The 27,728-nt window shown below is 42.4% G+C and overlaps 1 protein-coding gene across 3 annotated transcripts in view; it reads left to right on the forward strand.

Moving 5' to 3' along the window:
* The window catches only part of LOC115109726 (coiled-coil domain-containing protein 136-like), a 72,422-nt gene extending 45,141 nt beyond the window's left edge, over positions 1-27,281 (forward strand). For 2 of the 3 annotated variants that reach the window (XM_029635000.2, XM_029635001.2), the window contains 5 exons: positions 295-412; positions 5,695-5,983; positions 6,527-6,658; positions 10,366-10,478; positions 23,706-27,281. In XM_029635000.2, the coding sequence (XP_029490860.1) occupies positions 295-412; positions 5,695-5,983; positions 6,527-6,658; positions 10,366-10,478; positions 23,706-23,718 (665 nt within the window). In that variant the 3' untranslated portion in view covers positions 23,719-27,281. The remainder of the gene's footprint in view (positions 1-294; positions 413-5,694; positions 5,984-6,526; positions 6,659-10,365; positions 10,479-23,705) is intronic. The other variant, XR_003860548.2, reaches the window with a different exon arrangement.
* Positions 27,282-27,728: the final 447 nt, after the last annotated feature.

Here is a 27,728-nt window from a genome sequence, read left to right on the forward strand (position 1 = left end):
GAATGGTTTTGATGGGTAGGGCACATAAGTATAGACTCAGCGTTGATACTTTAGTTAAACCTCCCATGTACATAGTGATGAGCGATACATCTATCATACCCAATGTTTGCCTGTGGTCACACAAACAGAACTTGTGGAGGATGTGTTACTGTGTAGCTCTTGGGTTGTGTGTGTTTCTTATTGGACAAGTTCAGAGTACCTCCCTAGATCACTCCGTTTCAGATAGTTTTCTTGCGTTTTGTGCCGACTGAACTCAACCCTGATATGTGTGACGATCCTGTTGTGTTTTGTCAGGTGATGTAGGTACACTGAGGCAGGAGTGTGTCACTTTGAGGGAGGAGTGTGAGACTCTGAAGGACGACAACAGACGCCTGACTGAGAAACTACAGCTCCTCCAACTACAGAGGACAGGGTGAGAGGACGCATCCAATTATTTGGCTACTTAGTCTGCTTACAGTATCTGCTACCCATTTAAACTGAACAAAAATATAAATGCAGCATGCACCAATTTTTTACTGAGCTACAGTTCATATGAGGAAACCGGTCAATTGAAATAAATAAATTAGTCGCTAATCTATGAATTTCACTAGACTGGGAATACAGATATGCATATGTTGGTCTGGTGAGTATGCAGGCGAATAACTGGGACATTTTCAGCTTCCAGGAATTGTGTACAGATCCTTGCGACATGAGGCCATGCATTATGATGCTGAAACATGAGGTGATGGCGGCGGATGAATGGCACGACAATGGGCCTCGGGATCTCATCACTGTATCTTTGTGCATTCAAATTGCCATCGGTAAAATGTAATTGTGTCCTTTGTCCGCATCTTATGCCTGCTCATACAGTACCATAACCCCACTGCCACCATGGGGCACTCTGTTCACAACGTTGACAACAGCAAACTTCCCGCCCACATGATGCTCTACACGCTATCTGCCATCTGCCCGTTACAGTTGAAACTGGGATTCATCCGTGAAGAGCACACTTTTTCAGCGTTCCAGTGGCCATCGAAGGTGAGCATTTGCCCACTGAAGTTGGTTACAACTCCGAACTGCAGGCAAGTCAAAACCCTTGTGAGGATGACGAGCATGCAGATGAGCTCCCCTGAGACGGTTTCTGACAGTTTGTGCAGAAGTTCTTTGGTTGTGCAAATCCACAGTTTAATCAACTGTTTGGGTGGCTGGTCTCAGATGATCCCACTGGTGAAGAAGTCTGATGTGACACTCCCGGGCTGGTGTGGTTACACGTGGTCTGAGGTTGTGACAGAGATGGCGCCGACAGAGATGGTCGCCTCGCTTTGAGTCCTTAGGAAACTATGCAATATTTTGTTTTTTATGTATTATTTCTTACATTGTTATCCCAGGAAATCTTAAGTCTTATTACATACAGCCAGGAAGAACTATTGGATAGAAGAGCGATGGCAACTTACCAACATTACGACCAGGAATACAACTTTCACGAAGTGGATCCTCTGTTTGGACCACCACCCAGGACAATGGATCTAATCCCAGAAGCCGACCCAAAACAATGGCGCCACAGAAGGGGCAGATGGAGCAGCCTTATAGTCAGGCTCTGTAGACGGGAACGGTGGGTGATGTGCACGAGTATACTACTTGCCAATGTCCAGTCTCTTGACAACAAGGTAGACAAAATTCGAGCAAGGGTTGCCTTCCAGAGAGACATCAGAGATTGTAACATTCTCTGTTTCACGGAAACATGGCTCTCTCGTGATATGATGTCGGAATCAGTTCAGCTACAGGGCTTCTCCATGCATCGCTCCGACAGAGATAAACACCTCTCTGGGAAGAGGAAGGGCGGGGGTGTATGCTTCATGATTAACGACTCATGGTGTAATCATAACAACATACAGGAACTCAAGTCCTGCTCACCCGATCTAGAATTCCTTACAATCAAATGCCGGCCATATTACCTCCCAAGAGAATTCTCATCAGTTACCGTCACAGCTGTGTACATTTCCCCTCAAGCAGACACCAAGACAGCCCTCAAGGAACTTCACTGGACTCTATGTAAACTGGAAACCATATATCCTGAGGCTGCATTTATTGTAGCTGGGAATTTTAATGAAGCAAATTTGAGAACAAGTCTACCTAAATTCTATCAGCATATTGAGTGCACTACGCACAGGGGGTAATACACTCTATCACTGCTACTCTAACTTCCGCGAACTTCCCCCGCCTTCCCTTTGGCAAATCCGACCACAACGCCATATTGCTCCTATGTCTTATAGGCAGAAACTCAAACAGGATGTACCAGTGACTAGAACCATTCAAAGCTGGTCAGACCAATGGGAATCCACGTTTCAAGATTGTTTTGATCAAGCGGACAGGGATTTGTTCCGATCAGCCTCAGAGGACAACATCGATCTATACGCTGACTCTGTGAGTGTCTTTGTAAGGAAGTGCATGGGAGATGTTGTACCCACGGTGACTATTAAAACCTACCCTAACCAGAAACCGTGGATGGATGGCGGCATTTGCGCAAAACTGAAAGCGAGAACCACCACATTTAACCACGAAAGAGGTCTGGGAATATGGCTGAATATAAACAGTGTAGTTATTCCCCCCCCCCCCTCGCAATTCAACGGCTCAGACACGTATGTGGCAGGGTCTACAGGAAATCACGGACTACAAACAGAAAACCAGCCACGTCATGGACACCGACGTCACTCTTAAAGACAAACTAAACACCATCATTGCCCACTTTGAGGATAATGCAGTTCTATCGTCGTGGCCCGCTAAAAAGGACTGCGCCTCTCCTTCTCTGTGGCCGACATGATTAAAACATTTAAACGTGTTAACCCTTGCAAGGCTGCTGGCCCAGACGGCATCCCTAGCAGTGTCGTCAGAGCATGCGCAGATCAGCTGGCTGGTGTGTTTACAGACATATTCAATCGCTCCATATGCCAGTCTGTTGTCCCCACATGCTTCAAGATGGCCACCATTGTTCCTGTACCCAAGAAAGCAAAGATAACTGAACTAAATTACTACCGCCCCATAGCACTCACTTCTGTCATCATGAAGTGCTTTACCTGCCACCCTAGACCCACTTCAATTTGCATACTGCCCCAACAGGTCCACAGATGACGCAATCGCCATCACACTGCACACTGCCCTATCCCATCTGGACAAGAGGAATACCTATGTAAGAATGTTGTTCATTGACTACAGCTCAGCATTCAGCACCATAGTACCCTCCAAGCTCATCATCAAGCTGGAGGCCCTGGGTCTCAACCCCTCCCTGTGCAATTGGGTCCTGGACTTTCTGACGGGCCGCCCGCAGGTGGTGAAGGAATTTTGTATTTGTATTTATAATGGATCCCCACTGCTGCCAATGCATCAGCTACTCTTCCTGGGGTCCAGCAAAATTTAAGGCAGTTTATACAATTTTAAAAACATTATAATATATTCACAGATTTCACAACACACTGTGTGCCCTCAGGCCCCTACTCCAACACTACCACATATCTACAGTACTAAATCCGTGGGTGTGTGTGTGTGTGTGTGTGTGTGTGTGTGATTGTGCCAATGTTTGATTTGCTTCACAGTCCCCGCTGTTCCATAAGGTGTTTTTTTAATCTGCTCTTTAAATCTAATTTTACTGCTTGCATCAGTTACTTGATGTGGAATAGTTCCATGTAGTCATGGCTCTATGTAGTACTGTGTGCCTCCCATAGTCTGTTCTGGACTTGGGGACTGTGAGGAGACATCTTGTGGCATGTCTTGTGGGGTATGCATGGGTGTACAAGCTGTGCGCCAGTAGTTTAGACAGACAGCTCGGTGCATTCAACAATACCTCTCATAAATAAAAGTACTGATGAAGTCAATCTCTCCTGGCTGAGATTGACATGCATATTATTAATATTAGCTCTCTGTGTACATCCAAGGGCCAGCTGTGCTAGTAGGAAGGTAGGAAACAACATCTCCACTTCGCTGACCCTCAACACTGGGGCCCCACAAGGGTGCTCAGCCCCCTCCTGTACTCCCTGTTCACCCACGGCTGTGTGGCCATGCACACCTCCAACTCAATCATCAAGTTTGCAGATGACACAACGCTAGTGGGCTTGACTACCAACAACGATGAGACAGCCTACAGGGAGGAGGTGAGGGCAATTAGGTGTGTGGTGTCAGGAAAACAACCTCTCACTCAACGTCAACAAAACAAAGGAGATGATCGTGGACTTCAGGAAATGGCAGAGGGAGCACCCTTCCTATCCACATTGAAGGGACAGTGGAGAAGGTGGAAAGCTTTGAGTTCCTTGGTGTACACAGCACAGACAAACTGAAATGGTCCACCCACACAGACAGTGTGGTGAAGAAGGCACAACAGCGCCTCTTCAACCTCAGGAGGCTGAAGAAATTTGGCTTGTCACCCAAAACCCTGACAAACCTTTACAGGTGCACAATCGAGAGCATCCTGTTGGGTGGTATCACAGCCTGGTACGGCAACTGCTCCGCATAACACATCACTGGGGGCAACCTACCTGCCCTCCAGGACACCTACAGCACCCAATGTCACAGGAAGGACAAAAAGATCGTCAAGGACAACAACCACCCGAGCCACTCCATGTTCACACCGCTACCATCCAGAAGGCGAGGTCAGTACAGGTGCATCAAAGCTGGGACCGAGAGACTGAAAAACAGCTTCTATCTCAAGGCCATCAGACTGCTAAACAGCAAACACTAACTCAGAGGCTGCTGCCTACATTGAGACCCAATCACTGGCCACTTTAATAAATGGATCACTAGTCACTTTAAACAATGTCACTTTAATAAAGTGTAAATATCTTACATTACTCATAACATATGTATATACTGTATTTTATACCACCTATTGCACCTTCCCTATGCCGTTCGGCCATCGCTCATCCATTGCCAGGTCGCAATTGTAAATGAGAACTTGTTCTCAACTTGCCTACCTGGTTAAATAAAGGTGAAGTAAAATAAAATAAAATATGTACATATTCTCACCACTTTAGATTTGTGCGTATTAGGTAGTTGTTGGGGAATTGTTAGATTACTTGTTAGATACTGCACTGTCAGAACTAGAAGCACAAGCATTTCGCTACACTCACATTAACATCTGCTAACCATGTGTATGTGACCCAAAAAAATTGATTTGATTTGAGAAGTTGGAAGTACTGCCAAATTCTCTAAAATGACATTGGATAGGTGGGTTATGGTAGAGAAATAAACCTTACATTCTCTGGCAACAGCTCTGGTGGACATTCCTGCAGTCAGCATGCCAATTGCACACTCCCTAAAACTTGAGACATCTGTGGCATTGTGTTGTTTGACAAAACTGCACATTTTAGAGTGGCCTTTTGCTGTCCCCAGCACAAGGTGCACCTGTGTAATGATCATGCTGTTTAATCAACTTCTTGATATGTCACACCTGGATTATTTTGGCAAATGAGAAATTCTCTCTAACAGGGATGTAAACACATTTTTGCACAAATTTGAGAGAAATAAGTTTTGTGTGCGTATGGAATATGTCTGGGATCTTTTATTTCAGCTCATGAAACATGGGACCAACACTTTACATGTTGCGTTTCTATTTTTGTTTCGTAAAAAGCCTAAGATTTAATTGTTCACCAGATCAATTAATCTTCTTCTCCTTCTTTTCACCTAATCCCCTTTGGGATTTTACTCTCTCCTCTCGCTCCACATCAGCTCCAACAGCGTATATCTGTCCCTGAAGGATGGTGAGATAGCTGGTACAGGAGTGGGGGTGGGCACAGAGGAGGGGGGCATGGCGGAGAGCTATATGACCATGGTCGAGTGCCAGTCTACGAGCCCAGGCACCAACTGCCGCCTTGTGGACGCCTCCATCCAGAAGAACATTTCGTTCGATGGGAAGCCCATGACCCCCACCGGCTGGAATGGAGGATTTGGGGAGATCTTCTCCCTGAGGGACCAGCTGAAACAGGCTGAGGAGAAGGCCTTGCTGGTACAGAGACAGGTATGTTATGGTAATAGAACGGTACAGTACAGTCTATTGGATGGGTCTGGAAAGGAAGATTCAGGGAGATTTTCTTTCTGAGGGACCAGGTGAAAAAGGCAGGGGAAGGCCTCGCTGGTACAGAGACAGGTATATTAGGCACCAGACGGTACCATAGTAACTATAGTAGTGGATGCTCACTGACTATTGGAGCAGTTTTAATCAGCCAGATTCAGAACTGCGCTGAAGAAATTATAAAGCCAAAGAAAAACAACAGAGCAGCAGCTGCACAATCACTAACAAATTATTAGGCACTGCAGCAATGGACTTACGACACAATTTACAGACCTGGCCTGTAATGTGTCGGGATGAATCTCTGTTCTGAAGTGTTCAACAATTGTTCTTTCTAGGGAGTGTTTTCTTGTCACTGTGCTTCTGCTTGCTCTTTGAGGTCTAAGCTGGATTACTTTAAAGATCTTTGTGACAGCGGTGGATGTAAAACGGGCTTTGTTAATTAATAAATGTGATTGATTGATTCTTTATGTTCTACTCGGTCTCCCTCAGTGTGATGGGTTGAAGACGGAGCTGCGGGAACTGCAGGAACTGTATGACTGCAGCCAGAGGGAGAGGGCTGAATTGGAGGAGGAGCTACTGCACTGCAAGGCAGAGCTCGAGAGGTTGGCTGGAGGGTGGCAGGTGAGAGGTCACATTGGGGTTAGAGGTCAGGTGTCACCCTAGTGATATGAGTTAATAACGGTATATTGCATATCATTAAGGCTTTTGGGGTTTGTTCTAATTGTTTCTGACTGTTTTCTGACTTCAACATTTCCCTGCTTGAGATTTTTGACTGTTGTGTTTTACAAAAAAGTTCAAGTTTACGCAAATGAAAACAAGAAATACAGCACACACATCACACCTATTCTGTGTCTGTTTATTCCACATGTTATGTGTATAGATACTGTTGAAATATTTTTATTTGAACCTTTATTTAATCAGGGATATCCCATTGAGACCAAGGCCACTTAAACATGGGAGCCTTGCATGTACACAATCAATACAAATGTATCAAGGCACAAGGCGAGACCCAGATACAGACACAGGAGGATGGTTGGAGTCTTACAATGTTTATTAATCCAAAGGGGTAGGCAAGAGAATGGTCATGGACAAGCAAAAAGGTTCAAACTAGATCAGAGACCAAGAGGTACAGAGTGGCAGACAGGCTTGTGGTCAGGCAGGCGGGTACAGAGTCCAGAAACAGGCAAAGGTCAAAACCAGGAGGACTAGAAAAAGGAGAATAGCAAAAGGAGTATGGGAAAAGCACGCTGGTTGACTTGACTAAACATACAAGACGAACTGGCACAGAGAAACAGGAAACACAGGGATAAATACACTGGGGAGAATAAGTGACACCTGGAAGGGGTGAAGACATTCACAGGAACAGGTGAAACAGATCAGGGCGTGACACAAATGTACAACATTTACAAATAAAACATATAAAACACAAATTATTACACCATCAACTTACAAAACACAACACAATCATACAAAACAAACACATTCTTCAGTAAAAAAAGGTCAACAATTAGCTATCTGAATTGCACGAGCTGCATCAAAGCATTACATTTTAGAGAGTTTTGGAGATTATTCCACAAGTAAGTTGACATTTTTTTAAAGGAGATTTACCTAATTTAGTGGATATTGAAGTGATTTCGAGAGTTAACCATCCCTGAGACCGGGTCTGGTACCTACGTCTGTAGGTTAAGGAAGTATTTAGCATTTTTACAACCAAATCTAAAATTTGGATGGAAATGGCATGTTATAGAAGGGTCCAGACACTTGTTTTGTGATTTCACTTGTTTTTGAGAAACTTACCCCCGACCAACAATAATTTCCTCAACCTTGTTGTGTAGTATAGGGGCTCTAAAGAAAACACAAATTAGTCATTTTAGAAACCGAAAAGCTCTCAGTATAGTGATGCAGATCTTTACATATCGTACACATCATATCCACAACGTTATATTCCATTATGTGGCAACTCGAGCGATACCTCTCTGTCCATTCTACAATTAACTGCCAAAATAAAGGAAACACTTGAGTAAATGATGAATACAAAAGTATATTGAAAGTAGGTGCTTCCACACAGAATCTATGCCAAGGCGCATTGAGCTGTTCTGGCGGCTCGTGGTGACCCAACATCAGTAATGATCCAGACTCTGACACAACTTGCTTAGGCATTGACAGAGAGGAATTTCCACGCGTCAGTGCATTAACTATTTTCCCAAATGTAGACACATTACCAGAGTCTGAGCTAGAACTCAGAAAGTAGCTTGATTTCGCTTTCTTAAAAGTGGTTATTTCGCAGTTGCCTGAAAGCCTCCAATCAGCAACCGAGTCAGTTCTTTATAGCCTAAGCCCAGGCCAGGCAGGACTGATTTTTCATCATAAAGAGATTTGAAAGTTCTATAGAGTACCAAGCATTTGTTATATTTTTGACTCTAAGGTGTTTGAAGATGGCCTGTTTATCTGACATAGAGATTAAATCTCTGAGTAATACATTTATTGAACTAGGCAAGTCAGTTAAGAACAAATTCTTATTTACAATAACAGCCAAACCTGGACGATGCTGGGCCAATTGTGCGCCGCCCTATGGGACTCCCAATCACGGCCAGATGTGATACAGCCTGGATTTGAACCAGGGACTGTAGTGACACCTCCTGCACTGAGATGCAGTGCTTTAGACCGCTGCACCACTCGGGAACCCCAAGATACATATATCATGAAGAAACCCTTGGGGAGAAAACATTTTTTTTTAATTATTACTTTACGAGGATCAGGTCTGTTTGGTATTTCTAATACATGCAACAGGACAGTGATCACTCAGCTAATTTGCAAAGACACCACCGGAAAAGTACTTATGGGGGCAAGTTTTCAGAATTATGTCAATCAGAGAGGATTTAGCTTTTTTCTTCTTTTACATGAATCCATGTTTGTTCTGAAATAAGTTGAGTCAAGACAAAAATTCTTAAAATGATCTGAGGCCAGGGTAAACTAATCTATGTTAAAACTAATTCAGATGACAGAAAATACCTTACCAATAATTGTATGTGTGGGGTACAGAGATGAGGTAGTAATCCAAAATCATGTTATTATTGCACACAGTGAGTCCATGCAACTTTATTATGTGACTTGTCAAGCCAATTCTTACTTATTTCGGCTTACCAAAACAAAGGGGTTGAATACTTATTGACTCAAAACAGTTCAGCTTTTAATTTTTAATCAATTTGTAAAAATGTCTAAAACAGTTCAACATTACGGGGTATTGTGTGTAGGCCGTTGACAAAAAAAGTCTCAATTTAATACAATTTAAATTCAGGCTGTAGCACAATGTGGAAAAGGTCAAAGGGTGTGAATACTTTCTGAAGGCACTGTATATCAATATACATACATACATATATGTATGTATGTATGTATATACATGACTGTATATTATAATATGCTTTGATATAAGGTGGCAATGACTGTCAGATCATATCAGAGAACATGCTTAAGGGCTATGATCTCTGTCTGTATGTGGCACTGTAAATTGCCCTCCACTTTGTCTGTGTCATGCCCTCCCTATGGCAGCACTGTCCCTTGTGTCAAACTGTCTGCCTGTCCCAGTCTACAAATACTGTCCCTGTGCGTTGTATTATATGTCCACACGCTTTATGTGTTTACCGTGGACTTGGGATAAAAAAAATAAAAAAATAAAAAAAATTGAACTAGGCAAGTCAGCTAAGAACAAATTTTTATTTACAATGACAGCCTAGCTGTGCCAATTGTGCACTCCCAATCACAGCCAGATGTGACTCAGCCTGGATTTGAACCAGGGATTGTAGTGACACCTCTTGCACTGAGATTAAGTGCTTTAGAGCGCTGCACCACTCAAGAGCCCCAATGAATACGGAAAGAGTTATGAGATTTTCACCATGTATTTCAACATCTTGCTTTGTGTCACTATTTTTCATTGTTGTTTGTTTTGTCACCACAGACAATTTCAGTCACGTAATGCACATAAATAATCACATGCATTGTACTAATATATTCCATTCTTTTTTTCTTCAAACCTTTGAAAAAATATGGTGGCTTACTTTGGCATAATAAATTCTTATATGTACTGTCGTTCAGTCGAATTGACGTAATCTATCTAGATTTCCATCCCTACCCTATTTGTATCAGTCCATACCATAACTCCCCTACCCCTTCATAGCAAGGCCATATCATGTTTAATTTTGGATTCATTTGGGTGATTTGTGGTGTCCGTATGTAAACGTTTTTGCCCTCCACTCATTTATTATTTCGTTCTCTCCAATGCCCCTCCATCTTCATCCACCCCCCCCCCCCCTTTTCTTCCCCTAATCCAGAGCAACATCCATTCGTCTGAGTCCCCTGTTCTCTCCATCCCCTTCATAGGAATGATTGTAATATTGGGAGTGGTTTGGTGCTGGTTGTCCGAGCTGGCGTTCCAGAAAGCAAGGTAGGAGGAAGAATACTTCTCTGTCTGTCGGTCCTCTGCACTTTGTTATGTCCATATTGATAGTTACTGTACGTAAAATTAAGGCCCTATCTTAAAGTAAAGTAACTTGCAGGGGAATGGAAGCATTTTACAAGCTAGGCCATATAAAACAATCTAAACAAACCCTAAATACATGTCCTGGGTGTTTGTCATACAGAAACTGCTACTTTGAATAACTTTGAATACTTTTTTTCGGAGCCAATGCTAATTTGGGACTAGGCCCTGCCATTAACATTGCCATGGTAATGACGCAAGCTGCAACTTCATTGACTGGGTCCAGACATTTGGAACGTTGATTTATTATTGTACAGTAAGGGGAGTGAGAGCTCTCACATCCAAATATTAAAGGGTTTCCACCCTAGAAATGAAACGTGTTACATCATCATGATACTTGTGTGTAACTACGTTTGTTAGCTAGCTAGCAAGCTTGACCAGAGAGAGAGAGAGCACTGCGGGGTTTGAAGTCAATTTATCTGCAACAGATTTCCACAAAGATTTTCATTTTTTAAATGTAACCTTTATTTAACTAGGCAAGCCAGTTAAGAACAAATTCTTATTGACAATGACGGCCTAGAACAATGGGTTAAATGCCTTGTTCAGGGGCAAAATGACAGATTTTTACCTTATCAGCTCAGGGATTCGATCCAGCAACCTTTCGGTTACTGGCCCAGCGCTCTAACCACTAGGCTACCTGCCGCCACATGTTTCTCCCAATCTTATTATAAGTACAGAAACATTTGTTTGCCAAAAATGTTGTTCTCACATATTAGTTATTGAACACTGTAAATAATAGGAATTAGTGGTTTGGGGTGGATTATTCCTTTAAGCAAAATTACTGTGAAATACAAGATGTATTTGCATTGAAACCTTGATGCTCATTGTGCAATATAGCTAAGCCCTGTTAAACTTCAAAGTAAACGATATTCAATATTAGCTACAGTAGGCCTAGGCTATGTAGACATATACTACTGTTCAAAAGTTTGGGGTCACTTAGAAATGTCCTTGTTTTTGAAAGAAAAGCAAATAAAAGTCAGTTAAAATAACATCAAATTGATCAGAAATACAGTGTAGACATGGTTCATGTTGTAAATGACTATTGTAGCTGGAAACGTCTGATTTTTTAAATGTAATATCTACATAGCCGTACAGAGGCCCATTATCAACAACCATCACTCCTGTGTTCCAATGCCACGTTGTGTTAGCTAATCCAAGTCATTTTAAAAGAGTAATTAATCATTAGAAAACCATTTTGCAATTATGTTAGCACAATTCAAAATAAATAGTACCCGCAAAACACCAGTCTCAACGTTAACAGTGAAGAGGCGACTCCGGGATGCTGGCCTTCTAGGCAGAGTTCCTCTGTCCAGTGTCTGTGTTCTTTTGCCCATTTTAATATTTTATTTTTTATTGGCCAGTCTGAGATATGGCTTTTTCTTTGCAACTCTGCCTAGAAGGCCAGCATCCCGGGGTCACCTCTTCAGTGTTGATGTTGAGACTGGTGTTTTGCGGGTACTATTTAATGAAGCTGCCAGTTGAGGACTTGCCGTTGTTACAACTATGAAACAGAAAGCATTGGTGTTGGATCCCGGTATAAGCTTCTCTTATAACTACAAAATACAAATAAATACCCCAACCACAAAGAAGTACAGTCAGTAAGATGCATTTTTTATTTTACATTTATTTAACTAGGCAAGTCAGTTAAGAACAAATTCTTATTTTCAATGACGGCCTAGGAATAGTGGGTTAACTGCCTGTTCAGGGGCAGAATGACAGATTTGTACCTTGTCAGCTCAGGGGTTTAAACTTGCAACCTTCCGGTTACTTGTCCAACGCTCTAACCACTAGGCTACCCTGCCGCATAGTCAAATGACAAAAACATCAGTAGCCTAAACATCATTACAAGCACCAAGTGTGCTTGATAATGGAGAATATCATCACAAAAGCAATAATGGCATTATGAATATAAGTGTTGATATGACAGCAGTCAAAAAGTCAGCTTTCAGTTGGAGCATGTCCAACAAACAACGAAAGCTGTTGAGTGCATTGCTGATTTTATGTCTTGCTTGAGATGTAGGGCCGGCTCCCTCAGTGATGACATTTGTGGTGATAATAGCCTGTAGAATTTTCACCGGCTTGTTCTATTCCAAACCCTGCCATCCTCTCTCCTGTCTCGCCGTTTCATTTGGTGGTGGCGTGGGCACCTGCACAGTGCAGACAGTTTTTTTTAGCTTAAGCTCCGGAGGTGAAGATTCAGGTTGAGGCTCAGAATCAGAAGAATACTCAACAGAGAAGTCATCATGATTCATTTCCTCCCCTCCATCAGAAGTCGTTTTAATTCAGATTTTGTAGAAACGCTAACGAGTGCATCCATTCGTCTTGGTCTTCGTGACATTGTAAATTAGGCACGCTCTCACTGTGTACACCAAGTAGGCCAGAGTAGACTGATATAGTACATAACATTTTGAGATTATATCATTAGAATAGTTCAATACAATATAATGGACCGCCCTGTTCTTCATTCACAATTGGTGATTACATAATTATGCATAGTTCACTTCCATTTTCCCCATCATACTTTAAGCCTACTTCATGTATTTCATCTCTTACTATACTGAACAAAAAATATAAAACGCAACATGCAACAATTTCAAAGATTTTGCTGAGTTACAGTTCATATAAGGAAATCAATCAATGGAAAAACATCCATTAGGCCCTAATCTATGGATTTCACATGACTGGGCAGACAATCAGAGCGAGTTTGGCATCATCGACTATCGGGAGAAGGAGGGGATCAGGCCCTAATGTCGAGAGAAGGCGGGGCAATGGGGAAAACCATATACGACATGCCATCCTAAAACAGTCTATAACACCAGTTCTAACAATGGCAAGGACAGAGTGGGGCATGACTTTAAAGATTGCACAGTAATACATTCCTTACATTCATGAGCAGTCCAAATGAGTGCTTTAGCAGTTCTATTGTGGGTTTTATAGTAACGACATGTGACTATACAAATGTGTTAGCCTGACTGTTAATGTGGCATGAACACAACCAGTCATGGTGTATTCATCTGATTGTAAAACAAATAACTTAGAAGTAATAGGTTACCTTCGCAAGTTAGTCCAAAATAGCTTCCGATCGACTGAAACAGCACCCTTCTGTCTTGTAGCCCCATGTATCTGATGTGGTTTGGTCAAAAAATGATGTCATGCCATACTCTTTTAGTCCAGACAGCATCAGATACATGGGCTACACATCCTGAGATAGAGAGACGCTGTTTCGCTTGCTCAGATGCTTTATCTGACAATGATGGGTCTTTCTGACAGCGCCTGTCTCAGTCAAATAAATGATCAATATTTGAATGTTTTATTTGGACAGGCAAGGAGGTACGTTAGGGCGGGCCAGGAACCCTAAGGCCCTCCCACAACACCGGCTCTGCCCTGGCTGTAAATGTAGGCAATAAATTGCAAAGCAGGACATCCGCTGTTTCCCATTGAGCTAAACTCTTTGAAAATGGCAAGTTTACGTTCTCATCCATAAACGCACATCAAGTGCAAGTGTGCTGTTCAGCAATGTAACGGAAGCTTTATGTGAGTTGAGGGCTTGCGAAGTTCACATTGCATACAGCACCTGTCATCCCAACATCTGAAATGTGTTTCTTGCACAGTGAAATTCGCTGCTGCAGCTATGGCCTACTCTTTTAGTTAAAAACACCTTACAAGTGCAGTTATTTCTGAAATGTTGCATGTGCAGGATAATGGAAAGACACAATGTACAAAATATATTGATGGGGGAGAGTTTAAAGGTGAAAGAATAGACCTATGGCTAGTAGGCTACGACGGTGTGATGCTGATCAAATTCACAACCATTAAGAAAATAGAAATTCCAGCAACCGGTCACCTACATAATGATTAATCCTTTATCAGTGGGAGTTAAGCATGTGGTGGTCAATGCCGACAATACATTTGAATTTGAAATCAAATCAAATTTTATTTGTCACATACACATGGTTAGCAGATGTTAATTCGAGTGTAGCGAAATGCTTGTGCTTCTAGTTCCGACAATGCAGTAATAACCAACAAGTAATCTAGCTAACAATTCCAAAACTACTACCTTATAGACACAAGTGTAAGGGGATAAAGAATATGTACATAAAGATATATGAATGAGTGATGGTACAGAGCGGTATAGGCAAGATACAGTAGATGGTATTGAGTGCAGTATATACATATGAGATGAGTATGTAAACAAAGTGGCATAGTTAGTGGCTAGTGATACATGTATTACATAAAGATGCAGTAGATGATATAGAGTACAGTATATACGAGATGAATAATGAGATGAATGAGATATATAATGTAGGGTATGTAACATTATATTAGGTAGCATTGTTTAAAGTGGCTAGTGATATATTTTACATCATTTCCCATCAATTCCCATTATTAAAGTGGCTGGAGTTGAGTCAGTGTTTTGGCAGCAGCCACTCAATGTTAGTGCTGTCTGTTTAACAGTCTGATGGCCTTGAGATAGAAGCTGTTTTTCAGTCTCTCGGTCCCAGCTTTGATGCACCTGTACTGACCTTGCCTTCTGGATGATAGCGGGGTGAACAGGCAGTGGCTCGGGTGGTTGTTGTCCTTGATGATCTTTACGGCCTTCCTGTGACATCGGGTGGTGTAGGTGTCCTGGAGGGCAGGTAGTTTGCCCCCGGTGATGCGTTGTGCAGACCTCACTACCCTCTGGAGAGCCTTACAGTTGTGGGCGGAGCAGTTGCCGTACCAGGCGGTGATACAGCCCGACAGGATGCTCTCGATTGTGCATCTGTAGAAGTTTGTGTGCTTTAGGTGACAAGCCAAATTTCTTCAGCCTCCTGAGGTTGAAGAGGCCTTCTTCACGATGCTGTCTGTGTGTGTGGACCAATTCAGTTTGTCTGTGATGTGTACGCCGAGGAACTTAAAACTTACTACCCTCTCCACTACTGTTCCATCGATGTGGATAGGGGGGTGTTCCATTTACATTACATTTACATTTAAGTCATTTAGCAGACGCTCTTATCCAGAGCGACTTACAAATTGGTGCATTCACCTTATGACATCCAGTGGAACAGTAGCGCATCTAAATCTTTTAAGGGGGGGGGATTACTTTATCCTATCCTAGGTATTCCTTAAAGAGGTGGGGTTTCAGGTGTCTCCGGAAGGTGGTGATTGACTCCGCTGTCCTGGCGTCGTGAGGGAGTTTGTTCCACCATTGGGGGGCCAGAGCAGCGAACAGTTTTGACTGGGCTGGGCGGGAACTGTACTTCCTCAGTGGTAGGGAGGCGAGCAGGCCAGAGGTGGATGAACGCAGTGCCCTTGTTTGGGTGTAGGGCCTGATCAGAGCCTGGAGGTACTGAGGTGCCGTTCCCCTCACAGCTCCGTAGGCAAGCACCATGGTCTTGTAGCGGATGCGAGCTTCAACTGGAAGCCAGTGGAGAGAGCGGAGGAGCGGGGTGACGTGAGAGAACTTGGGAAGGTTGAACACCAGACGGGCTGCGGCGTTCTGGATGAGTTGTAGGGTTTAATGGCACAGGCAGGGAGCCCAGCCAACAGCGAGTTGCAGTAATCCAGACGGGAGATGACGAGTGCCTGGATTAGGACCTGCGCCGCTTCCTGTGTGAGGCAGGGTCGTACTCTGCGGATGTTGTAGAGCATGAACCTACAGGAACGGGCCACCGCCTTGATGTTAGTTGAGAACGACAGGGTGTTGTCCAGGATCACGCCAAGGTTCTTAGCGCTCTGGGAGGAGGACACAATGGAGTTGTCAACCGTGATGGCGAGATCATGGAACGGGCAGTCCTTCCCCGGGAGGAAGAGCAGCTCCGTCTTGCCGAGGTTCAGCTTGAGGTGGTGATCCGTCATCCACACTGATATGTCTGCCAGACATGCAGAGATGCGATTCGCCACCTGATCATCAGAAGGGGGAAAGGAGAAGATTAATTGTGTGTCGTCTGCATAGCAATGATAGGAGAGACCATGTGAGGTTATGACAGAGCCAAGTGACTTGGTGTATAGCGAGAATAGGAGAGGGCCTAGAACAGAGCCCTGGGGGACACCAGTGGTGAGAGCACGTGGTGTGGAGACGGATTCTCGCCACGCCACCTGGTAGGAGCGACCTGTCAGGTAGGACGCAATCCAAGCGTGGGCCGCGCCGGAGATGCCCAACTCGGAGAGGGTGGAGAGGAGGATCTGATGGTTCACAGTATCGAAGGCAGCCGATAGGTCTAGAAGGATGAGAGCAGAGGAGAGAGAGTTAGCTTTAGCAGTGCGGAGCGCCTCCGTGATATAGAGAAGAGCAGTCTCAGTTGAATGACTAGTCTTGAAACCTGACTGATTTGGATCAAGAAGGTCATTCTGAGAGAGATAGCGGGAGAGCTGGCCAAGGACGGCACGTTCAAGAGTTTGAGAGAAAAGAAAGAAGGGATACTGGTCTGTAGTTGTTGACATCGGAGGGATCGAGTGTAGGTTTTTTCAGAAGGGGTGCAACTCTCGCTCTCTTGAAGACGGAAGGGACGTAGCCAGCGGTCAGGGATGAGTTGATGAGCGAGGTGAGGTAGGGGAGAAGGTCTCCGGAAATGGTCTGGAGAAGAGAGGAGGGGATAGGGTCAAGCGGGCAGGTTGTTGGGCGGCCGGCCGTCACAAGACGCGAGATTTCATCTGGAGAGAGGGGGGAGAAAGAGGTCAGAGCGCAGGGTAGGGCAGTGTGAGCAGAACCAGCGGTGTCGTTTGACTTAACAAACGAGGATCGGATGTTGTCGACCTTCTTTTCAAAATGGTTGACGAAGTCATCTGCAGAGAGGGAGGAGGGGGGGAGGAGGATTCAGGAGGGAGGAGAAGGTTGCAAAGAGCTTCCTAGGGTTAGAGGCAGATGCTTGGAATTTAGAGTGGTAGAAAGTGGCTTTAGCAGCAGAGAGAGAAGAGGAAAATGTAGAGAGGGAGTGAAAGGATGTCAGGTCCGCAGGGAGGCGAGTTTTCCTCCATTTCCGCTCGGCTGCCCGGAGCCCTGTTCTGTGAGCTCGCAATGAGTCGTTGAGCCACGGAGCGGGAGGGGAGGACCGAGCCGGCCTGGAGGATAGGGGACATAGAGAGTCAAAGGATGCAGAAAGGGAGGAGAGGAGGGTTGAGGAGGCAGAATCAGGAGATAGGTTGGAGAAGGTTTGAGCAGAGGGAAGAGATGATAGGATGGAAGAGGAGAGAGTAGCGGGGGAGAGAGAGCGAAGGTTGGGACGGCGCGATACCATCCGAGTAGGGGCAGTGTGGGAAGTGTTGGATGAGAGCGAGAGGGAGAAGGATACAAGGTAGTGGTCGGAGACTTGGAGGGGAGTTGCAATGAGGTTAGTGGAAGAACAGCATCTAGTAAAGATGAGGTCGAGCGTATTTCCTGCCTTGTGAGTAGGGGGGGAAGGTGAGAGGGTGAGGTCAAAAGAGGAGAGGAGTGGAAAGAAGGAGGCAGAGAGGAATGAGTCAAAGGTAGACGTGGGGAGGTTAAAGTCGCCCAGAACTGTGAGAGGTGAGCCGTCCTCAGGAAAGGAGCTTATCAAGGCATCAAGCTCATTGATGAACTCTCCGAGGGAACCTGGAGGGCGATAAATGATAAGGATGTTAAGCTTGAAAGGGCTGGTAACTGTGACAGCATGGAATTCAAAGGAGGCGATAGACAGATGGGTAAGGGGAGAAAGAGAGAATGACCACTTGGGAGAGATGAGGATCCCGGTGCCACCACCCCGCTGACCAGAAGCTCTCTGGGTGTGCGAGAACACGTGGGCAGGCGAAGAGAGAGCAGTAGGAGTAGCAGTGTTGTCTGTGGTGATCCATGTTTCCGTCAGTGCCAAGAAGTCGAGGGACTGGAGGGAGGCATAGGCTGAGATGAACTCTGCCTTGTTGGCCGCAGATCGGCAGTTCCAGAGGCTACCGGAGACCTGGAACTCCACGTGGGTCGTGCGTGCTGGGACCACCAGATTAGGGTGGCCGCGGCCACGGGGTGTGGAGCGTTTGTATGGTCTGTGCAGAGAGGAGAGAACAGGGATAGACAGACACATAGTTGACAGGCTACACAAGAGGCTACGCTAATGCAAAGGAGATTGGAATGACAAGTGGACTACACGTCTCGAGTGTTCAGAAAGTTAAGCTTACGTAGCAAGAATCTTATTGACTAAAATGATTAAAATGATACAGTACTGCTGAAGTAGGCTAGCTGGCAGAGGCTGCGTTGTTGACTATGTAGGCTAGCTGGCAGTGTCTGCGTTGTTGACACTACACTAATCAAGTCGTTCCGTTGAGTGTAATGGTTTCTACTGTGCTGCTATTCGGGGCTAGCTGGCTAGCTAGCAGTGTTGATTTACGTTACGTTGCGTTAAAAGAACGACAATAGCTGGCTAGCTAACCTAGGAAATCGCTCAAGACTACACAATTATCTTTGATACAAAGACGGCTATGTAGCTAGCTATGATCAAACAAATCAAGCCGTTGTACTGTAATGAAATGAAAAATGTGATACTACCTGTGGAGCGAAGCAAAATGCGACCGGATTGTTGAGTGCGGAAGTTCTGTTACGTTAACCTCTTGCCTCTAGTTGGGACGCTTGCGTCCCAACTAGAGCTCTGGAAATGCAAATGTGCTACGCTAAATGCTAATAGTATTAGTTAAAACTCAAAAGTTCATTAAAATACACATGCAGGGTATCAAATTAAAGCTACACTCGTTGTGAATCCAGGCAACAAGTCAGATTTTTAAAATGCTTTTCGGCGACAGCATGAGAAGCTATTATCTGATAGCATGCACCAATACACTACAACAGAAAAGCACAGCAGGGGACGTAAACAAAATAATTAGCATTTCGGCGTTACACAAACCGCACAATAAAATAGAAAACAGTCATTACCTTTCACCATCTTCTTTGTTGGCACTCCTAGATGTCCCATAAACACTATTGGGTCTTTATTTCGATTAAATCGGGCCATATAAAGCCAAGATATCGTTATATGTAGACTGTGTGATAAACTAAAAAAACAGCGATTTCACAACGTAACGTCATTTTTTAAAATTCAAAAAGTAGACGATAAACTTTCACAAAACACTTCGAAATACGTTTGTAATGCTACTTTAGGTATTAGTAAACGTTAATAAGCGATAAAAATCATCCGTAGGCGATGTAAATATCATTAGCTGTCGTCTTGGAAAAAATTTCAGGAGAGAGCTCTTCCGGAATGATCTGGGCGGAGACCGGAGGTAAGTCGTGCCCCTCTTTCGGTTCAACCAAGAATCAAAGAGGATTCAATTCACAAGACTCTAGACAACATGGGGATGCTGTGGGAGTTGAATGCTCGGTCTTATCTAATTCGGCTCACTGTTAACAATTGCTTGAAGTGGCGCAAGGATATTTATTTCCATTTTCTGTGATCAGGTTTTCCTGCGCTTTCCGATGTAACGCACGTTATGTAATAGCCACAGTCGTGATTTAACCAGTTTTAAAAACGTCCGAGGGTTTCCTATCCACACATTCTAACCATATGAACGTACTATATTCCTGGCATGAGTAGCAGGGCGCTGAAATGTTGCGCGATTTTTAACAAAATGTTCAAAAAAGTAGAGGGTAGGAGCAACAGGTTAAGGACGACGAATAGCTGGCTAGCTAACCTCGGTAAATTAAGATAATCACTCTAAAACTACACACTCTAACTACACAATTATCTTGGATACGAAGACAGCAAAGACAACTATGTAGCTAGCTAACACTACACTAATCAAGTCGTTCAGTTGAGTGGAAGTTGTGCTGCTAATCGGTAGACGGTGGACTAGCTAACGGTAGACGTTAGCTAGCTAGCTAGCTGCAGGGCGGTGTAGACTGCGTTAGGACGACGAAATACGATAATTACGCAATTATCTATGATTATCTATGATACAAAGACGGCTATGTAGCTAGCTGAGAAGAACAATTGCTAAGATTAGACAAATCAAACCGTTGTACTATAATGAAATGTAATGAAATGAAAAACTACCTGCGGACCGAGTGCAGATGCGACCGCTCGCTCCAACCCGGAAGTTGCTGTTTCCTGAAGTCCACAATCATCTCCTTAGTTTTGTTGATGTTGAGTGTGAAGTTATTTTCCCGACACCACACTCCGAGGGCCCTCGGAGTGTAAACTCTAGAAACCGCCAGAATTGTTCTCTCTTGCAAAGTGGTAAATCCACTAGAGTAGTCCCGTTAGGCATAATATTTAGCCTACGAATGATGGTTAAGGATGAGCTTTTAAATAGGTAGCCTTCATCTTTAGCCTATTCATCTTCACTTGTCTCCTGCGCAATAATGCACTTTCGCTTGCCTCTCCGCTGACATTTGAGCAATTCCTCTAAGCTTTGTTGAGTCATAGGGGAAAACTAGGCTACAACTTTTTGGACAGTTATTTTGAATACGTTTTGTTACTATTAGCCTATTTGAGGAGAGAAGCAACCTTGCTTTTGGTTGCTGAATGTAAATACAGCATAGGCTAAATCAACTGGTGGGGAAAAGATTGACAGGAGATGAATTGATACATTGTTGCACGGACAGTATGCACTGGAGAGGCAGATATCTGTAGTCTACTGAGAAAAATAAGATCCAAAAGAGTTCCCAACCATTAGAAAAATAGAAATGACCTGCAAACCACTTGAGCATCAAGCATTACAGGCCATCATAAATCAGCATTCTAAAATGTTTCTACCCGGTCACTGATGTAATAATATGAACCCAAAAGCAATGGCGATTTACAGTTACAGTAAAACCTAGTGTTTCCATTTCCCTTTAAAGTAAAGTAAGACAGATGCTGGTTCAAATCCATCTCGAAGGACCACGAAGATTGTCCGAAATGTTTATTTTGGTTACTACTGCTGTTGTGTAGTTTTGGTTTGATCAGGTGTTCAGAGTTGACATAGGAGTTGAGATATATCATTGATACTCTATGTTTAAGAAATAAGGAGAATAAACCACGGCTAAGGGCTGTCCTTACCCACGACACAACGCGGAGTGCCTGGATACAGCCCTTAGTCGTGGTATATTGGTCATATACCACAAACCCCTGAGGTACATTATTGCTATTATAAACTGGTTACCAACATAATTAGAGCAGTCAAAATAAATGTTTTGTCATACCCGTGTGTATACAGTCTGATATACCACGGGTGTCAGCAAATCAGCATTCAGGGCTCAAACCACCCAGTTTATAATTGTGGATAACCTGTTGCGACGAGCCATCCCGGATCCGGGATCGTGAATACAGCCTCAAGCTCATTACCATAACGCAACGTTAACTATTCATGAAAATCGCAAATGAAATGAAATCAATATGTTGGCTCTCAAGCTTATATTTTTGTTAACAACACTGTCATCTCAGATTTTCAAAATATGCTTCTCAACCATTGCAAAACAAGCATTTGTGTAACACTATTGATAGCTAGCGTAGCATTTAGTGTAGCATTTAGCGTTAGCATTCAGCAGGCAACATTTTCACAAAAACCAAAAAAACATTCAAATAAAATCATTTACCTTTGAAGAACTTCAAATGTTTTCAATGAGGAGACTCTCAGTTAGATAGCAAATGTTCAGTTTTTACAAAAAGATTATTTGTGCAGGACAAATCGCTCCGTTTTCTGCTTCACGTTTAGCTACGAAAGAAACCTGTATCCAGGATTGTGTAAATCTATCCGCAAGCTCATTAGCATAACGCAACGTTAACATTCATGAAAATCGCAAATGAAATGAAATAAATCTATTTGCTCTCAAGCTTAGCCTTTTGTTAACAACACTGTCATCTCAGATTTTCAAAAATATGCTTCTCAACCATTGCAAAACAAGCATTTGTGTAACACTATTGATAGCCTAGCATAGTATTATGCCTGACATGCCTGACATTCAGCAAGCAACATTTTCACAAAAACCAGAAAAACATTCAAATAAAATCATTTACCTTTGAAGAACTTTGAAGAACTTCAGATGTTTTCAATGAGGAGACTCTCAGTTAGATTGCAAATGTTCAGTTTTTACAAAAATATTATTTGTGTTGACAAATCGCTCCATTTTCTCCATCACGTTTGGGTAAGAAAAAAAACGAAAATTAAGTCATTAAAACGCGAACTTTTTTCCAAATGAACTCCATAATATCGACAGAAACATGGCAAACCGATGTTTAGAATCAATCCTCAAGGTGTTTTTCACATATCTATCGACGATAAATCCATCGTGGCAGTTGACTTTCTCTTCTGAAGAAATGGAACGCACATGGACCTAGAGATTACGCAATAATTTCGACACAGGACACCGGGCAGACCCCTGGTAAATGTAGTCTCTTATGGTCAATCTTCCAATGATATGCCTACAAATACGTCACAATGCTGCAGACATCTTGGACGAACGGCAGAGAGCTCAAGTTCATTCATGGCACATTCACAGCCATATAAGGAGACGATGGGAAACAGAGCCTCAAAAATTCTGCTCATTTCCTGTTTGAGGTTTCATCTTGGTTTCACCTGTAGCATGAGTTCTGTGGCACTCACAGATAATATCTTTGCAGTTTTGAAAACGTCAGAGTGTTTTCTTTCCAAAGCCGCCAATTATATGCATAGTCGAGCATCTTTTCGTGACAAAATATTGCGCTTAAACGGGCACGTTTTTTATCCAATAATGACATAGCGCTCCCATAGGTTGAAGAGGATAATTACTAGTCTCGTGCCAGTCAGTTTGTGCTTTAGCCAAGTCTCTTCATTCATTGTCAGGTAAGGCAGAGAGAAGTTGGCTACAGCACATACAGTATGGTACCAGACAAAGTAATTGCTAGCTAGAGGGTGGCAATTAGAAAGTCCCATTTATCGTAAGATGTACATGCATAAAACATACCAAGTATTTTTGAGTGACAAACATGGGACGGTAGGTAGTTTCACACAGTGCTTTCATGTATGACATCACTGTTATATTTTAGATAATTTTTGTTGTAACGTCAGCAAATTATTTAATGCCGAATGTGTACATATTTGTGATTTAAATATTTGGTGACAGTTTTCAGTGCACGTTTGGCGTAAATGTGTTTGTGTGTGCATGTTTATTTCATATTTGTATTTATTGTATGCCTTACTAAGTGTGCAAAGGTCTCTAAAATCCACCCCTAACCTTTGTCTCTGCATCCTCAGGGGAGTGATATAGAATGGAACCCTATTCTGACCGTCACCGCAGCAACAGCTGCTCTTCTGATCATGGTTAGCTTGTTGAGAGCCTTGACCTGATGTTGAGCAGAAAGACAACAACTGTATACGGACAAAGACAGTGATGTCTGCTTATAGACCGCTACCTTCCATTCTACCCTCCTATCACGTCTATCTGGGACCCTACCAGGGCACCAACAACAGATCAGACACCATTCCTCTAATTCATAGCTTGGAAGCAGCAAAATATATTTAGATGGCAACTATTCAGAAAAACACAGGATTTGTGAAAGGAATGTTCTGAAATTGGTAGATAAAGTGATGTGCTGCCACAGCTTTTCAGATGAAAACAGATGGATTCATTTTCTCCCCTGTTCTGGGGAACACATGTCAAGACTTATTAAGAGAGTGTCTTCGTGAAGCTAAGAAGAGAGTGTGAATACATAGTTTCAATGGGAGAGTACCTGTTGAGCCTAAATCTATGTCTACTCCTGTTGTATCCTATTCCTTTCCTGTCTCTCTGTTGATTTGCTTAAGTCCTCCTGAGTTTGAATGTCCAGTATTATTCTTATACAACACTCACCTTGTGTCTTTCTACATGAATTTATTATGCTACTATCTCTACTCTACTAATGTTGAGTCCTCTATTGATTTGCCTTTGTGATTAGTTCTCTTTAACAATAGCAACCTCTGCATCTTGCACAATTGCTGAATAAAGCTCTTTAACTCATGATATTGTAAATAAGTACTAACAGAAATGTTCTTCAAATATAATTATATCTATGTGTATTGAATTATTTAAAGCGCCTGTCAAACTCATTCCACGTAGGACCAAGTGTCTGCAGGTTTTCGCCTTTGTACTAATTTGTAAGCAACTCCCCTCACTTGGTTGTCTAGGTCTTGATTGAAAGGGGGGAAAAAAACACACACACAAAAACAAAGACAATCGACACTCCGTGGAATGAGTTTGACACCTCTGATTTAAAGGAATATGTCAAATACATGAAATAATTATGTATTTTGAATAGCTTGTGTCTTGTGAATCGCTAAAACCCTAGGGATTTCTCTAAATTAAAGTGAAATTAGTCATGAAGGTCTAGTCTAGAGTGGCAGATACTTTCCCCTAAAGGCAATAACTAATTTATAACACATACACTATGTTCTCATCAATATACACTGTTGTGAAAAACCTTTTGTCCCCTTTCTGATTCTCTACTTTTGCATATTTTTTATTCTGAATGTTATCAGATCTTCAACCAAAACCTAACATTAGATAAAGATAACCTGAGTGAACAAATAACGCACCAATTACATACTTATTTCATAAACAATGTTATGCAACACCCAATCGGTGAAAAAGTAGTTGCCCCCCCCTTACGCTCTATAACTGGTTGTGCCACCTTTAGCTGCAATTACTCCACCCAAACGTTTCCTGTAGTTAGGCCACTCCACAAATGTCGCTGAGTTAAAGCAGATCTGCATGGAAGTGTGGGACAAGATTCTTTCACAGTGAAGTGAGAGACTGATCAACAACTACAGGTAGTGTTTGGTTGTAGTCATTGTAGCTAAAAGTGGCACAACCAGTCATTGAGTGTAAGGGGTCAGTTATTTTTCACACAGGGGAACTGGGTGTTGCATAACTTTCTTATTTAAATCATTAAAATATGTTTGTTATTTGTCTTGCTCAGGTTCCCTTTATCTAATATTAGGTTTTGGTTGAAGATCTGATAATATTTAGTATAAAAAATAGAGAAAATCAGAGAGGGGCAAATACTTTCACGACACTGTACACTTACATTTACTTAAAAATACAAAGATCATTCCACTCGTTCTATCTTTAGTGAGGATGAGGATGTTCAATCTTTGTGTCCAAGTTGTAAATACCTATTTGTTATGGTTTCCTCATTAAAGAGAGAAGAGTATGTGAGATAAGCTCAGCTCTTCTAAAGCACCTGTCAACCCTAGCCCGGTGTTTCAAGCCTATGTTTAACCACCACCTCACCCACATAGGAGTGTCCTAGCTATGTTTGTCCACAGTCAGTCACTTTAAAAAAAATTGAATTTAACTTAGCCTAGGGCACTGTCAAACAGACTTGGGTTAAAAATCTCAAATCAGTTCAAATACCTCATCCGTGCTTGATTGAGCTTGTTTGTTGAATGCACCAATACAATAGTCCCAAAATTGCAAACCACACCCATCTGGCACTTCAGGCAGGCTAGAGAAAACACTCAGAGTATTTGGAAGACGTCAAATAGTATTCAAATAGTATTTGAGCCCAGGTTTGTCGCCGGTAAAGCCTGCATGACTGCACTGTCATACTGTGATAGTGGAATCAGCCTCCCCCCAAAAAATTAATTCAGATGCCAGATTAATAAACAAATCCACTCACATTCCAAGTAGGGTCACATTTGGAGGTGTCTCCGACACGTCTTTGATGTCTTCACCAGTTCCCCTAGAAATCTGAAATGTTTAGTGCAGTAACACATTAGTGTTAAATGACCTATTTGTAATGTATTGATCATGTTATCTACTCATTTGAACATACAGTAGCAGTTATTCAGACAAAGGACAGTGGGTATTTAACTTTGAACTTGTGAATATTTACAAAACACCTGTACGCACTAATCATAACTGAGTTTTCCCTGTATCCTCTCTCTTGTATTACTCAAAATAATATTATTATTCAGTATTACTACTCTCGTTAAAATGTATGTAAAAAGGAACCTACAGGTGTTTTTATGAGAAGGACAAGAGACTTTAGTGTCTTTGCTTGGTGTTTGCACATGTAGTTGAGACTGAGATGTCATTCAAATGAATTGTTCAGATTGTTCTAGTTCCAGGTACACAGCATGAGAATGTTGACAGTCAGCATTCCATAGTTTAATGCTCTTGTGGTCATACCAGAGATAGTACATTTACTTTCTACCATATCTGGTCATAACATGACAATAAGCATGAGTGTGGTGGTGGCAGAGGGTTGGTAGACTAAGTGGCAGCTAAACCAGTTTGATTGCAGAAACCATTCTTGAAATTGGATTGTTATGTCAATTATGTTCATTTTCTTTGCTAATTCAAAATATGTCTAGATTGAACTGTCACATTCAAATCCAAGGCAGCATTTCAAATGTTTTCAATTCTCTGATAACACCTGGGAAATTTTGTGACACAGTAAAAGTATATATAACTACTTCCGAATTTAAAAAAACGCATGCTACATACAGTCTAAGAGAATTGTTATAGTTCATTTATGTTTAATATGATGTTTCTGTTTTACTCTGTATTTGATGTAAATAGTCAGAAGTGGTATAGAGTAATGGGAGAGATATATTTCTCCATTTGTAATAGATTTGTAGAAAGTCTATCTATTTTGAAAGAGCAGTGTATATTTGATAGCCAAATTAAGCTATATGTAAAAGCCTATTCATGGTGAGTTTATATTGACAATTGTTTTCAATACCTATGTTTGGTTGAGTAATCACTGGATGCATATAGAGTTTTTTTTTTATTATTATTTGCCAGTATAAGTATGCTATCGCTAAAAATAAACAACCCACCAAAAGCAATACTGATCCTGTATTTCCTTGAGTTGTATATTTGCCTATGTTACAGATACAAATGTATCTTAATTTTTGTTGTGGGAGATCTAATAGTAGACAGTTAGTTAGTTAGTTAGTTAGTAACAGTTAGTTCTCATTCAAGGTCCTACATCTTGACAGGCAATGTAGAACTTAGTGACTCACCTCTTCCGAAAAATAATGCATCTTAATGCTGCTCAACTTACTAAACTTCAGTCCCTAATTCCTATATGACTGCAACAATGCATATGAATGTTGCTTTATCCTGAACACGATTGTTTAAGCTTATTTTACCTATGCTTCATAGCAAATGCTATTGTATGTATGTGAGTTATGAGCCTCTATTTCAGAGTTCTCAGTTTGCTGCTTTGCATTTGTTTCCCTTTGACTTTGTTGTTTTGAATATACAGTAGTTGTGGTCATTTTGATACCTGG

The sequence above is a fragment of the Oncorhynchus nerka genome, linkage group LG25, assembly GCF_034236695.1.
Source record: "Oncorhynchus nerka isolate Pitt River linkage group LG25, Oner_Uvic_2.0, whole genome shotgun sequence".
NCBI lineage: Eukaryota > Metazoa > Chordata > Actinopteri > Salmoniformes > Salmonidae > Oncorhynchus > Oncorhynchus nerka.